Source organism: Orbicella franksi, chromosome 2 (genome assembly GCF_964199315.1).
Source record: "Orbicella franksi chromosome 2, jaOrbFran1.1, whole genome shotgun sequence".
In the NCBI taxonomy this organism is placed as follows: domain Eukaryota; kingdom Metazoa; phylum Cnidaria; class Anthozoa; order Scleractinia; family Merulinidae; genus Orbicella; species Orbicella franksi.
Genome location: NC_138146.1, coordinates 30474295 through 30491001, shown reverse-complemented (window position 1 = coordinate 30491001; position 16707 = coordinate 30474295). Strand labels below are relative to the sequence as shown.

Here is a 16707-nt window from a genome sequence, read left to right as displayed (position 1 = left end):
ACACAAAAAACACTACTTGTATTATATTATTTTGGCAATATGATCACCTCTTTCTCATTTTCTGCCTGCTTAAAACTAGGGAAAGCCTGCCTTTCCTTCATGGATCACCAAATGAGAAGAGAAAAACATGACTTTTCTTTACCAAACAACCTGACTTACATGCTAGCATATTTTTTTTTCTTATTGACTGACCTTTATTTGAGGAAGCGATGACCACTTGTGGCCCTTATTAATGCTAGAAAACCTAAAAAATAACACTATGCCTATATCTGTTAACAAAATTTTATATTAGCTTAAACTGTTGCTATACATTTTATATTTAATATGAAATGAATGGTGACTAACATGATACAGTTTAGATTCTGGCTAGGAAAGGTTTGTCAGAGTACAAACCACAGAAAACCATGTTTTATTACCCTATATGTGGATATTCTTATCATGCATGTAAAGAAGCGAAAACCATTTCTGACATCATGTATTATACTGCATACTTTTGGTACCGTCTCAGTTTGAGAACACTAGAAAATTAGAAAACACTTCTTTGTGCTTTGAGCGTTTAGCTTGTAATACATGGCTTTAACTTTAAATTAATTAAGTATTAAAACTGTTTATTTTACTATATTGTTATAAAAAGCTCTAGTTGTGTAAAGTGTGCCACTGTGCGATTGCTCTCCGTGGTGATGCAAGCATATCCATCCAGTGTTGTTGATCGGGACCAGATGACAACTCACCCACAACACATTTACCAATCACCTCACTGCGTCCAACACGATCATAGTCCAACACAGAGATTATCAAAGAAGTTTGCTCTATGTTCTCAAAGGGAACTTGAAAAGTAAAGTTCTCATTGTAGTAAGGATTAAGTGTTCTTTTCTTTACAGTTGTCTTCTTCTTTTTAAGTTTTCTTCCCTCTTGTATTAGAGCTATTTTGACATAGGGATCTGTAAAGGCATAACACTGTGTCAAAAACCTAATTATGATCAACTGCTAGAAGTAATTGAGAGGAGTTTTAAAATATTGATTTAAAGCTGAAAGCTCTCATCTCTCCCTGGGAACAAGGTTGGGCTGAAAGGGGCTAAAATTAATAATTAATGATATTGGCAGCAAAGTAGTCAGTCTTGGTATTCACTATTGGATGGGAGAATGCCACAAGATCAGCCCAAGTTAGAGCAGCCAGATGTGACAGATTTAATTTATTTAAACTTCAGACTACTCTTTCTCTAGTTAAAAGGATATCACTATGTACCTGAATATCCTGAGACATCCATGCTTTTAAGATCTTTAGCTTCTAATATGACCACTTGAAGTTTACCAGCAGCAGGAACATACCGCAATGAGAAACAAAGCTGACCTAACTCTGACTTGGAACCCTGAAAAATCAATATGAAATTACTAGAAAAAGAAGAGAAATGGGATGAATGTTGCCAAAGTAGTGATAAATTATATGTTAAAATATATGTTCTTGAAAAGTAAATTTGGTGCTATTTTGAAAGTCTTTGGAATTCTTTGTTTTCATTCCTGATTCCTGATTGTCTCTCAAAAAATATATTAACAAATAAATGTAACTCTCACAGGCATTTCTGTATCAAACATCTAGGGATGGAGTAGAAATACTCCTAGTTGCTTCAAGCTACTGAAACTGGAGATAAGCGCCAGCATGATGGGCAATTGGCTCATATACAGACTTTACCTGCTATGCTTTCTTGTGCTAGTTTTTGATTGGAAATGTTTGGAGTGCTTCAAGAAAGATTTGATAAAATGGCATGTGTTCTCTCTTCCAAAGTATACTGTGGGATGCATTAGTTACATGGTAGCGCTCACCCCTGTAAGTCCTCCTGATGATGAGGGTGGTATCAGGGCTCGCCACTCATCAATATTGGAAGCTAAATCTACATCAATAAGAGGAAGCTTGGCTTCTCCAATGATATCATGTCTAGAGAAGCGGTCAAAGTCATACAGCTCTATACAGAGAGTTCTATTTGTAATGTCACTGTAAGGAATGTTCTTGAATACAAATGTTTCCTTGAACACTGGATTTAGAGTCTTCCGATGAACCTAAAGATATGTAACATGAATGTATTAGTGAGTATCAAATGCAGTTAGTAGTGAGATTTGAATGAAGATTCATAAGCTGGCCCAGAGAGTACTTGGATTGGTGACATGACATAGTATTCAAGTTAGCCAAAATAAATGTATGCTACTTGAGATTATATTTCTTTGGAATTGCTCTTTTGGTCCAAGCAGAGGCAGGGGCAGACCTACAGAAGCTATACTTCCCCCAGAATTTCCCAAGGAAGACTGGTCAAGTTTGTTTTTGTGTGACTCTGATCTCTCATCATAAAACAAATTGTCTCAATTCTGCTTACCTTTGTATCAAATTTCTTTTTTCTGTCTGGTAATAACATTACTCTAGCATATGGATCAGAAGTTCCACTGAAATCTTTAGCTGGGACATCCTGTGCTTCTATAACTCCAACCGCAAGAGAATTTTCGTTGAAGCTATAGTCAAGGGTAAAGTGAACCCGACCTGTGTAAAGAATCCAGTAACAAACAGAATCAAATTAAAGTCTTGATAAATTCTTGAGGTGGGAGGTCACTGGGCTGGTATTTTAAGGTGAAGTGACTCTCTGTTGAAGATCACCACAAGGATTTTTTTTCAGTTTGCCCCCAACACTTAACTGACACGGACAAGTTAGCCTGGCCTCTGAATCAATGTTCCCTGTAAACTGTAAACCATTCTGCTCCCAATATATTCAATCAGAGCAATGTCTAGTTCCAGAAAATATCCATACCTCTCAAACAGAAGAGATTTATCCATGACTCCCCCATCCACCACTCTGGAAATTCCAAGAATTAAGCTTGATACAATAATTGTATCAAGCTTAATTGGAATTTCCAGAATTTCCAGAGTGGAGGGGGGAGTCTTGGAAAAGTCCCTTCTGTGGGAGAGGTATGGATATTTTCTGGAACTACACAAAATTATTTTTTTAAATTTTTGGTCTTAGAGAATGCCCCTCCTGCCAGGAAATTCCAATCCCCTCTTTGGGGAAGTATGGATATTTCCTGGAACTGAACAAATTGGGGAAAATGTCAAAAATGATGTAAACGAATAGAAAGAGTCAGAATGCAAACTAAAAAAGTGCTGGTGCTCTAAACCTGCAAACATGAACAGTTTCAACTGTGGGGATTTCTGTCTCAGCACAATCAATTTATACCTATTTTAACTCCAGAACTACCATCAGACTGGAATTCATCACTGTTGTAATCTAACTCATCTACAGATGGTTGAACTTTTTCCTGATAGCTTGCTGCCAGCATTTGCACGGCTTTCAGGTCAACCTTTTCCTTGACAGCTTTCTTTTCTTCCTTCTTCTTTCCCCTGCAACATCGGCGATAGCACACACAGTAGCAGCAAATGGCAACAACTAGGAGTCCTATCAGACCAACAGCAAATACTGCCCACCATGGTACTAAAAATGATGGTACATTGAGTGATTAAAGAAGGGGCAACAGCAAAAGAATCTGAGTTATACTATGTAACTCTATACCTGCTAGTTACTCACTCTCACCATTGTTGATTTAAAATGAAATTACTCTCAAAGTTTTTAAATCTTTCACAATTTTTCAGCTATGCACTTGGGAAAATCAGACTTTTGAGTAAGAGATTGCCCCTTGAAAAAAAACTTAGTTGTCTAAGCTAAATAACATAAAAATTATACAGTTTTAAACCCTGACCTTGAACAACTTTCCTTTAGATTTTGTAACCTTTTCCTCCCCAGAATTTCCAGTGAGCTTCCTTTCAAAGAGTATCAATACTGGTATTTCCTTGAACTATATGCCCCAGCCAATTTACCTCATACCCAATAGAGCGGTTTTCAGTTGAGTGTCGAAAGTAATCAGACAATTACTTTGGTTTTGGTTTTCCTATGGTTTGAGATTGACTGAGTAGTCTAATTAGTAAGTAATTACTTTGGTTTTGGTTTTACGACAGTCAATTGAAAAGTGCTCTAAGTAATAATAATAATGATGATGATGATGATGATGATGATGATGATGATAATTGTAATAACAATATACATACTTCCTTCAGGATATGCCTTGTGTGGCTGTGGAGTGGTAATTTTTTGAGGTTTAACTGTTGGCATGGTTGTTGTTGTTGTTGTAGTTGTTGTTGTTGTTGTTGTTGTTGTAGTTGTTGTTGTTGTTGTTGTTGTAGTTGTTGTTGTTGTTGGTTTCCCACTGTTCTCTTCGTCACTTTTGTTGAGTTTTATGGTTCTGTTTGAAAGCGTTGAAATTCCCATAGGATTTCTGTGGTCAATTCCAGTATTCAGGGCAGCTTGCTAAGAAACCTTGTGAGGTTCTGAAGGTGGAAAGAAGATTTGAGTCAAACATATTACAGTGAATGGAGTAAATAAATACATTTTCAACTTCCTGAAGTATCAAACGGTTAAATCTTAACCACAATGTGGGATGTTTCTATGATTTTTTTAAAATAATTTCTCTACCTTTGAGACTGCAAATGTCAGTATTTAATCAATAACCACATGATTGGGCTATAATAATGAGCAGCTCCAGAAAATATCCATAATGACCCCACTAATTGAGGGGGTATGTATTTTAAAAACCAAAATATGAAATAACCAATGAAAGGAAAGTATAAAGTTACACTAAGATTTCCAGAGGGGTAGAGCATGGTTCAAACTAAAAAACCTTCCATCAGGAAGGGTATGTATATTTTCTGGAACAACAAATCACATAACAAAGAGGCCAGAGGAAAACCAATCACAAATAAGAATTTTGGTATACAGGTCGCATTAATAATATTAATGCCTAAAGAGACTGATCTGAATAACAACCTTATATTCTTGGTGAAACAATCCCCAGAGTGGAAAAAGGTGGAAAAAAAATTGAAAATTAAAAAAGAGAGAAACTTGCCACAATTTATGTATATAATTAAAACAATGAATTATCTCTGGCCACTGACCTACCCACCAGTCATACCCATGGCCTGCCACAGTATGTGACAAGACATCTGTTAATGAATAAATACTAAAAAAAAAACCAATGTATCAAAACTAGCTCCTATAGGCAAGAACTCGCTGACATAATGTGTGAATACTCGCAGGCACTCATATAATGTGAAATGACAAAATTGACATTGTTAACCATTGTTTTGGAACATTTCTCAAGAAGAGCTTGTTTCCTCCCTGCGTATAACTGTATTCTATGTTTGAACACATTTCACAGTTTCATGCTACTGAGCTGTATAAATTTGAATGAAATGAAGTTAGCACCTATTGTTGGGCATTGTGTCACTTCCAAAGTGTAAGCATGCGATGGTGGGGTCGTCGGCCGGCGAGACTTCGATTGCATTCATGAAAACTCTTGATCCAGTAGCTACATAAGGTAACTTGTTCATTTAGTATGTCAAACAAACCATCGGTGGTCCGATGGGAAACAAGCGAACGAAACCGTTAGGCGTGAGGATTAATAAATATCAACAAAACAAATCAACGATGTGTTCGAATGGTTTACATTGATTACCATTCATTGGTCATGGGTCGTTTCAGTCAATTGACCGTATGATGACCACCAAATAAAGAACACAAATCAGTTTGCGATCAATATCCTCATGAATTCCTACTTACCAGTTGCATTTTAATTTTAACGGCAGTTGCAGGGAAGCGAAAAACGAAACTTGAACTAAAATTTGGACCGTTGGTGACTCCTAGCGAGCTCCAAGGGAGCAATTTATTTTCCCGCTCCGATTGTAAATATTCTGGCGGGAAGGACTGGAGCGAGGGAAGTCGATGAATTTTTGGGAATTTTTGGCAGTGTATTACGTCCTAGCTTGGACTTCTTGGACTTCTTGGAGAGCAGAAAAATAACTGAACAAATTGAAAGAATAATTTAAGCCAATTTATCCGTTTCCATAAGAATCGTCGATTTCTATCAATAACACCTAGTTGCCATGCTTGAACAGATTTCTCGTCAACCGCTCGATGACTGTGTAGAACTGTTACAAACTAAACCGGTTACTTTGCGCTTGGTTTTAGCGTTCAGTTGAAATTTACGACCGTGAAACGCTGACGGAATCTCCCTTACCCTGACAACAAAGCTTACTAAAGGCTTATTTGTGTGAATCAAACTAATTCGATACGTTACCAGTCACTTGGAAGATATAAATCTCGAGATTGCGATCACTCTGACAGGTTCCCCCAGAAGATGAATTGTTCCATCATAACTTTTCACAGTTCCGTTGTAGTCAAGTGTTTCTTCGATCCAAAGAATTTTATCCGTTGCAAGAACAATATTGTCATCAGAAGGCTGCCATATTGCATTTTACGACATGTGATCGAGGACACTTTTGTAGTCTGATCTAACGTGCTTGGTGATAAACCTTTAAATTTTTAATCGGCTGGCTATAAAAACTGATGGAGAGATTTGTGCAACATAACTGCACATGTACTGTAGAAGAAAACAGATTCCGAATAAAGAACGCATGGGCGAAAAAGTTTTTTTAAAATTAGAAGAGATTTTCACGCACGACTACTTTCATTTTTTCCGCATTTAACAATGCAAAATCAAAGAAAAAGAGTGAAAGCCTGTTTACCATAACACAGCTAGATTCCTTTTCATCCATGTTTACACAAGGCACCAAATTTGCTCCCGATGATCAAAATTATGTCGGTCTCCTCTCAATACTCTTGCTACTAGCTTTGGTCCGGCCGAAGGAAAGACTGCCTCATTTGACCAGTCCTTGAATGCCTCTAAACAAAACGAAATCCAACTCACCTTAGCAAAGCTTGCATGGTTCCGCATGTGACGTTTGAACTACTGCAGAATAATGTCTTCCTGTGAAAAAATTAGTGACGAACTTTACAGACTCAGAGGTTCCCCTCGAAAGTATACCGATTGTCATGAAACATGCGAGGTGTTTTCGACCGTTTCACCGTCACCGGATGATGTAGAGTACTCGGCAAGAGAGAAAAATTACGTGGGATGATTTTTAATCTTCGCCATATTTCATGCACCTCATTACTTATAGACCGTGCTTTAAAGGAGTGCAAATGTAATCTGACAGATGTTTTGTTAAAGACTGGCAGGAATTTAGAATACAAATAGGCCCACCAACCAAATAACAAGCTGAAGCTTTTCAAATGCAAATTAAGAGCAACTTAAAGTGTTCGCCTAAAAAAAAAAAAAAAAAACTTCCTGTGAATTTCTCATCAATACACTGAGTGACCTTACACAATACAATATTGAAAGTCTCTGTTACCACCCGTTGTACGTGAATCAGCATAATTTACCGCTTTTCCAAGATATTACGTTGTTGTCAGTGGGCAAACCTTGATCACCGAAGTGTGATTAGTGTTTAGGGCTACTCTACAGTAATTAACTTTTTCAACGTAATTTGTTTTTCCGAGTAAAGGTAATTTGCATGAACAATTACTACACTGCATGGACTGCCACTGATTCCCTAACGGACTTTACTCGTGTGTGAATATTTCCTCTAGGTCCTCTAGTTTAGATCGCCCGGCTTTAATTCACGCCTCTGCGAAATATTTTTTTCCGGCTGTTAATAAAGTCAGCTATTAAAAGCCGGAACCTGCGAAATTCACTACACTAAAAAACGAACAGCAGAAAACTTTAAACATGTTCAAAACAAAACAGTGAGTTAAAGGAAAACAGAAAACAAGAACCCAAGGAAACCTGTCAGGAATGAGTAACAACATAAAATACTTCATCAGAAAATGTTCGACCCAATAACTACCCGAAGAGGAAAGTGACTTTTCTCAGCCTAGACCTCGAACCCTCATCTCCTGCGCGACCTTGGAAACCAGGCCGAGAGACTGTCTTTTTGCTTCGGTTGATATCGAAATATTGTTGGAACACTTCAAAGGCGGCTTTTAAAGTCATTTTACAGTGACTGTCTTTTAAGTGCTTGCAAAAACTCGCATTAAATCATGCCCTCAGTATCTCGTGGGATTACATAACCAGCTGGCTAATCAATTTGAAATACGAAAGCCTTACCTTTTATTTCGCCTATTTTATGACACCTCTACCACACTGTATGTATGTTAATCTGCATTTTTCAACAAAAGAATAAAATTGTCACGAACTCCGACAGACATATATCTTTTTCAAGGAATATTTTTGAAGAACTCAATAAAGTCATAGCGCGTATTTTTATTTTTTCAAAACCTGATGAATCACTGCTGCTCGTTTATTACATGTAACTTTACGGCATGATCAAAAAGTAATGTTATCAATCCCTTATTAGTTTTCTCCGTGTGCGAATAGAACGATGTTGTACTGGCATGGTTGTCATGGTAACCAGTAAACATTTAGACCACTTTGTCTGTCCACATACGCTTATTTTTTTGTTACGAGTTATTTTTTTAATTGCGATCTCGACGGACTCAAGACAAAATAGAAGGTCTGTGTAGGGACTAGTAAACACAAGGAGGTTTTCCGAGTTGAGTCTTGTTTTAACAAGACTCTATTTACAAGTATCTAAAGTTGACGGGTATTAAAATACCCGTCAACTTTAGATACTTGCAAATAGACTATATACATCAGGTAAATGATCTCGGTAAGGGTTGCCGTTTTGAATTCCTCTTTGATATCGTAATTTTTATGAAGATTGCGACATTTTTTTAATTTATAAGACATGTTTCGATGTTACTAACATCATCGTCAGTTACAGAATATTTGAAAAACCGTGGGTACTATATAACAACTAGGCGAAACATGCATAATTAATTATGATAAAGTGACAAAAATAGATTACATATTTGAGTGAGTCACAAAGTGCTCTTTGATATATGTTACCGAACTGGACTTATATTTTTTTCCTATCGCCATCTATATAAAAAACAATAGTATATTAGCCGGATATTCTTTATCTCGCCTGGGCTATAATTGGAAGACAAAAATAACCTGTTAACTGACATGAAAAACGTTTGTAACGGGCTCTTTTTATATTAACTTCTTTTATTTGATGGAAATATGCGTTAGTATCGGATGACATCTGTCTCCCAAATGTCCCCTTTGAATCAATACATCCTAAATATACAGACAACTTTCAAAGAAGTGACACGAGATATCCTCTGATATCGTAGCCTCCTCGTGCAGATGTTCTTATGGCTCTTCGCCCACTCCTCCCTCGCGAACTCAAAGGACGTCTGCCAAGGAGGCTGTCATTACCGGCACACTGAAATATACATCCTCTAGTACTCCCACGCCCTCCATCCTGCTTGGATGCCTTTTTGCACCTGGACTTTCCACCATCTTCGGACGGGAAACGAATGAAAATCAAAGTGGTATTCGGGCTAAAGTTGGTTGGATTGTGAAGCTTTGTTGGCCTACTTACTGAGGGAGGAGGCGGTACAGTTTGCGTCGCCGTGTACAATGATTCTAGAATCGCGATGTAAATCAGTTCACTCTATTTCACAGCGAGAGGGTCACAGAACCAATTTCAGATAAATTTGCCCGATGCTCACCATGGTGGCATAAGAAACTTTTAGGCAAGACATTTATAAAGCTTGTTTATTGAATAACCCTTGATCTACGTCAGTTTAATTTTTTACGATAAAAACCAGTCTCTAATTGTGTGTAAGAAAACTTAGTTCTGCTGCAAATCATTTTTTGCTGTAAAAAGCTGTTCTGTAGATGAACATATAAATAAAAGAGTGTTCTGAGACGTGACAAACGTCAAAGCTTCAGGTAATCTAAAAACAGACTTTGCACGGTTAATTTTAACTTGAGTCAAACATGACGGTCGTCTCACTTCACGTTATAAAATCTCTAACCTCAGCAGGAGTCCATGACATTCTCGTCCCCACAGTGCTACTCGTTTTAAAATGACGTGATCAAAAGAAACGGAGGCTCTGGAGACGAGAATGGAGTCCATGACTCCTAGGGTGCTTCCATTATGCCAAAAATTCTGGAAATTTCGGTCGGATGTCAAATGGAAAGGTCCGCTTCGGTTTGGTCCGACCGGAATGTTCGGGACCACCTCTGGAGGTGGTCCACTTCGATCGGTCGGACCGAAATTTGTCCTTCCATTTTGACAAACAGGTTCATTGCCCTACTTCTCTTCAGAAGATTTCACTCATGTAGGGAATTAGGGAAAGGAATAGAAAATAGTGAGAGCTATTCCTCTCGGCTTGCCCTGTTTGATCTGAGAACGTCGTTCTATTTTCCTCGGGTAGTCTCACTGGCCAGTCTGGCATAACGGAAAGCATCCCTGGTTGCAGTGTTGTCACATTTTAAGGCGGTGCCATGCCGCTACAGGTCTTCTGGGTGATATGAGCATTTGATGCCAGTGTCTGAGTGGCTCTCCAGTAGTAGCAGAGCCTATAACTACTCGTCCAATCACATCACTTCTCGTGGATTCGGGTTTGGCGTCTGCTACTGATATGACAAACAGGACTCTGTGAAGGAGGTCCGGGGGGACATCAAACATCATACACTCGTTGTAGACAGGGTTAGTTTCCTGTTTTCTGGTGGAAGTTTTCTTCTTCTTGACTTTTTTGCCGTCGAATAAGAGAACAACTTTGATGAACGGATCTGTAATTGCACAAAAAGACGACTGTTGGGCTAGCAAAGTAGCGATCTTTGGAGGTGAAGAAATCTTCTCGTATTCTTACATTCTGTATCGGAACTCAAAATTAGCAACTGTTCCATACTCCAATTTATTCTCATTAGTAGAAATGGTAATATTTACTTATATCAGTTCCTTATTTTTCTCGTGCGTATAGTCAAGCGTTTTAAACATCGGCCTCAAGCTCAGATGTGGAGGGCAACCTCATCCCAAGTTTTGGCTTTAATTAATTGATTGGCTGATTGATTGATTGACTGATTGAGAGACGCATAAAGCCATTCCAAGTCACTGCGCTTTACACTGATACTCTCTCTCCATCGCAAAAATCAGTTTACTCAAAAAAAAAATAGTGTGCTAATAAAACATCTATTCGATTTTTTAAATAGATTAGAGAAACATGCAGAAATTTTTAATATACTTACTTATAGGCCTTGATTCAGTGTTCCAGTCACTGAAGGGTGGATTCAGTCCCCTGGCCTTCATCAATACCACAGACATCCTCTCAGCAGTTGGCATATAACTGAGGGAAAATAAAATCTCACCTAGGTTGGTCTTCGTCTAGAGAGAACAGAAAGAGATCGGTTATTGCTGAAACTAGGAAGTACGGGTTTATTTCAGAAGAAGTTTCAGCCATACCAGAAACGTCAAGAAGAAGCGAACAGAGAAATACCATGTCACCGAGAAAGTGCGCAACACCTCGCTTTGCGGACATGCAGTAGCTGAAGATTAGCCCGCGAAATTTATGGATTTATTAAAAAAAACAAAAAAAAAAACAAGTGACCGGCCGTCGTGAGTGTGTCCGTTAAAATGGGAGCTGGGTTTTCAGATTACGGAAGACAACTTGCGGCTAAGTCTTTTGGCTGCGCTCATCCTAATCCTGCACGCTAGCATGTGCACAAAGTCAACTTAACGTTTCACCAACCTTTTGAAGTGACCTCAAGTCTCTGTCAAACGCAACTGGTTCATCAGCTTTGATGACTTGACCAAGCTCAACTTGAACCTCTCCAATCATGTGATGACGGGAATACTTGTCAATTTCCCAAACGGACAAATGAAGTGTGGAGCTTTGCACGTCTTGTAAAAGCATATTAAATTCATAACTCTCTCCAAACTTTGGACTCGTAGACTTCCTAAAAACGTCTGTTTGCCTCCTTAAAATTCCCTCTTCGTCGGGTTGGAGCCTCACTTTCACGTAAGAATCCACAGTATCCCAGAAGTCCTTTCCCACCAGTTGGCTCGCTTCAATGATAGTCAATAACAGAGTTTGCAAATCGCTTTGATAAACCATCGTAAATTTGATTCTTCCCTTGCTTCTTGGAGGACTGAGCCCTTGAGAAGTCTGCATCTCTATGTCGCCATTCATTTTGCTTCGTTTCTCTTGTTCACATTCGCTACACTCATCTGCAAAGCTTGGGAATTGTACAACTGGTACCTTGCCGGCAGTGTTTTTGTCTGTACCCTTGAAGTAAGAGGAATCTTTATACACTGGCTGTTTGTGAAGTCTGCTTAGCTTACACACCATACAGATGACCATAAGAATAAGAATGGCGATCGCTCCACTTACAATACCAAGCTTTGCCTCCTCTGATAAATACAGCATTACCAGCTTGCTGGGCTGTGGGAAAGAAACAGAAGTCAGGAATGAAGAATGAAGACAAATTATTGGAAGCGAAGGAAAAAGACAAGCCAAAATTCGTAGAATCAGTCGTTAACCTTTGTACAAAAATGCACAAGAAATACACGATTTATAAAATGCTGGCAATGTTTTCGTGTAGCTGTACATATTAACGATTTCGGGCTCGCCAAAGTGGAAACGACGAGCAGATCAGACTGTTTAGCGATACTACAATCTAAACTGTCTAATGAAAACAAGGAAGTTTATTGTCCAATGTTTTTATTGTCGGAAGACCATGCGAACGAAGTCTAGAACAAAAATACCGAGAAAACTTTGTACTCGTCTCGCACGTTATTTAGTATTTGTGTTCTGTACTGAATGACGTTTGAAGGGATCACCCTACGATTAACAAGCAAACAACACACAAACAACCAAACAAAATGAATAAGCAAAAGAAGGTAGAACAGGACACAAAAAATTTCAAACTGGTGGCAAGCTAGCAGGACTTCCGTACATCTATTATTATAAATCTAACTAGCATGTCATCACAGTGAACCAAGGACTTGAATCAAGATCTTAAAAAGGAAGCAAATCAGAACTAGCTTAGTTGCTGATATTTGACAGTTCACTTAAAATATGTGATATAGAAAAGAAGCGGAAAACTGTACCTTTGCCACCATTAAACTACTTTTTACACTTATCACTACTTTTTGAAAAGACGAGATTACGGATAAAGTGTAGCAAGCTGTTGTACTTATAAAGGAAAACGTCACAGCAAATTGACCCTTAGGCAAATTTTGGGGTACCGCTTAACATCGAGCAAGATTGTACTGGTTTTTCAGTGAGCAAAGCAGTTTATCCATTTTAGGCTGGTGGACCGTCCTGGTGAAGAAGTGACATTCAAGGTGAGCAATATTTCAGTTGCTCTGTTCTTGACTGGCGCAAAGCAACATCACTCGTTTTCACCTTACAGACTGTTGGAAGGCTGAAACCTATCTATAGGAGAAATTAACTCCCTTACTTACGAGTTCACGGCTTGTGAACCTTCATCTAACGGTAGCTTACTCCGCACAATAGAGAGAAAATTTCAAATCAGGCTTTGTATATGTGACAGCGCTTTACAAGCTTTTGGTGATAAAGGATTAAGAGATGTAATCAAGAACCTCTTCTTTGGATTTTTTTTACAAAAATTCCGTAACTTAGTCAATCGTATTTTCAGCAACATTTTGATCACAAATTACAGAATACGCACAAGTAGACGGTGTAAACTAAACAAATTGGAAACCTAAAACAAGACCACAACATGATGCATCAGTATTACCTTGAGAGAAAATTCCTTTCAAAGTCCTTCAGCGAGAGATGAACTCTGTTCCCCCATAAAAAAAAAAAAAACAGTCGCCAGTACGACGAAATCCGACGTAACGAGACCTTGAAGAAGAACAAAAGAATAGACGAGGATGGCCACTCCCAAATCTCAACTCAACGTATTAATTTTAGATCATAATCTATGCATTTCACGTGTACAATCGATAGCGCAAGCGACCGATTTGGACATTTTCTGGGCTTTAGCCAATTCACTTCCCATTAAAACCAAAACATAGACAGTTGCCTTTCGTTTTCAGCTATAATATTCCAACTGGTGTAGTTAAAAAAAAAAGCTTTTGTTCTTTGCGGCGGGAATGAATTAGAACAAGAAAACCTGCTTGTATCAAGGTGCCACACTGTTTAGCTTGTGAGTTTTCAGATTTTTTTCAGGTACCAGCTATTCGAGGCCTCAAAGCTTGTAGTTAGTTCCATGGTAATGGTTGATGATCTCGATTTCTTAATATGCTTTGATAACTGTTAATATGGTTCTAGCCTTGTTGTGTCTGAAGGTTTTGAGCATACCATGATGTAACGCCATGTGAACCAACTATGAAGGAAGAACAAAAACATGTCGTAACAATTTTCACTGTTTTCACACTTTTATCGTAGACTGTCGAATCTGATCTAAATGAAATACTTATAAGACTTTCACGAAGAGTCCGCAGTAAAAAAGGTGGCTTCCTCCCTTGATCCCGCGCGTTTTCTGACAGCGATGGCCGAACGCTGTACAAAATCAAAAGCCGGAAATAAATCTTCGTTTCCGTTTGATTGCGCGCATGCGTTCGAGACGTTTCTGAACATGCGCCGAGAGAGTAACCACTGCGACGAATGCTGGTTCACGCTCCGATCGCTGCGAGGTCCCGGGATCTGGAAACGATATTCAAGCCATCCGTATTGTTTAGTAGACATGTCGACGCTGCTTCGAGAAAATAGCTTCCAAAACAACGCGGATTCAACATTGCTGAGTCAATCAAAGCGATCACATGAAATCTACTATTGCTTTTACGCGTCAAACTGGTTGACGATGAAAGGCTTAGAGCATTCAGATTAGTTCCTAAAGGCCATGGTCAACCGTCGAATTCACATAAGTGTCATAAGTCGCCGTCCCTAATAATGCAAATGAGGTCTCGGGCGATCTAATTTTGCGATACGGACCGCTGAGATGGAGCACACACGGCTCTCTTTATAGTGAAAAAAACTCCCAAATAATACTGCAGGTCAGGTAGTGATTTGAAAATTACTATATGGTGACAAAAAAAAAGGCATTTCAAAAGGCCGAAAAAAAAGGCTGCAACTGAAAAAGAGAATGATAAAGTCTACCAAAGCAAGGGGTCTTTCACGACACTAGGGCAAACTAGTGCAAAAGAGAAATGGGATTTTTTTTATGGAAGTAAGTATTAAATAGCCTGCATTTATGAAATAATGGTTCAGTACAAGCAACCCAGTCAGTTTCGTTGTTTATCGTCATCTTGTAAGTTCGCGTGCATATTTGCGCATATGACATCTCTGGGGAAAGAAATGTTCTTAAATAACGTAACTTTTTTTAAACATGCGTAAAATACATGCATAAGAATGCATCTCGAGGAGGGAAAAAGATCGCAGAACTTTTCTCCGATGGTAACAAAAATAACGATAGTGGATCTTTAATAAACAAAACTGTGTAAAAAAATTAATATCAATGCCTTACATTAAGAGCACTTCATACAAAACTAATTCCTAAGTTAGAGAAATATTCTTTTTCACTTTCCGTTTGGACTCCAGGTAAGCTCAGGTTCTACTTAATGTGAACAGAACAGGAGTGCTGACTTAACGGGGTCATTCTTTCGGGACTTACTGGATAACTAATTTACGGGCACCAGCTAAATACTAACAAAGATAACCGGCCATAACTGAAGACCAGTAAAGAAACCTACAGTTATCAGTTACCAGTTACCTCGAGCGTTTGTGCGTGGTTGCTGAAGTAATTCGTCCTTCTACATGCTATTCGACGTTTCAAAGTAGTTCAGTGTAACCAGATACAGGAAAAATAAAACGCCGGTGGTATCATATGCAAGATCTTTGTTGAAGTTGCTATGAAAGAAGCCCTTCATTTTGGATAAAAAGGTGACATCACGTGAGAGGGTTCTGTTAGCCTTTACAACAACCAAGGGAGCTCTTCAACGCATGTAATTGATTAGCACATCATGGGACAGCTTTGTTCAGTAACGTTTACAACAAAGACCCTGAATTGCTTTAGTATTTTAAAAGTAATGAATTGTCTGATTAGACAGCTTTGCCATCGTTTATAAAAGAATCGTCATCGATTTTGAAAAGCTATTAGTCAATTGACATATCACCGGGTTGGGACAGCTTTGTTAACTATTATACATTGTTACCTTTACATTACCATTGAAACCCTATATTTTTACATATTATTCTTCTCCGAAATATATATTTATTGCAACACTCGCACATATTTATCTTGCTGAAAACCCCACTTAGAGAGTTTCAATGAAGCCGAGGATGTATGTACAAAGAACTTCTTCAGGTTTGAAAAGACATTATGTAAAATGGTCTCATAAGTCGTTATATAACGTCAGTTTATAACACAGCCGACAGAGTTTTTTCCATTCTTGAAAAGTGATTGAATAATTGACATAATGTAACAAGGTGTTCCAAAAGTTTCAAGAAACAACTAAAATGACATTATGTTTGAGCTTGAAATTATTTTCCTTCGTGCGTCTGTTCAAGTTATCGTTACTCATTTTGGTGTAAACATATGTAAAGTGGCGTTTTATAGTAAATTTGAAAGAAACATAAAGCAGGGAATTGAGCTTCGCGTTGATAGTCCTCGGGGTAACCTTTTCGCCGGCCTTTAGTTTCGCAAATTTTTTGAAAAGAAGCAAGTTAAAAACCGATAATTGCTGGCTTGCCTTAACTAGACAGCAGACTATTTTGCGCAGTAGCGAAGAAATAAGAACATTTCTAGGATGTTAGTTATCAGCTTTTCTGGATCTCTGACGTTTTTGGGACATTCTATGGGCTCTACAGGTAGTATACTTTTCATGATGTTAGCGATGGCGGCTGTTATCAGAAGATTGAAATTTCCATTTAAAGTTATTGTCAAACCGTTTCTAAT

The 16707-nt window shown here is 38.3% G+C and overlaps 1 protein-coding gene across 1 annotated transcript; it reads right to left on the bottom strand.

The window, feature by feature from the left end:
* Nucleotides 1-14: 14 nt before the first annotated feature.
* Nucleotides 15-15246, bottom strand: LOC145472959 (uncharacterized). The gene is made up of 12 exons (XM_081455006.1): nt 13546-15246; nt 11532-12224; nt 11032-11167; nt 10272-10575; nt 6796-6855; nt 5002-5032; nt 4082-4340; nt 3216-3470; nt 2367-2527; nt 1822-2055; nt 1247-1370; nt 15-941 (listed from the first exon to the last, which is right to left on the bottom strand). The coding sequence occupies exons 2-12, from the start codon at nt 12207-12209 to the stop codon at nt 637-639; spliced, it is 2547 nt and encodes an 848-aa protein (XP_081311132.1). The 5' UTR covers nt 12210-12224; nt 13546-15246; the 3' UTR covers nt 15-636.
* Nucleotides 15247-16707: the final 1461 nt, after the last annotated feature.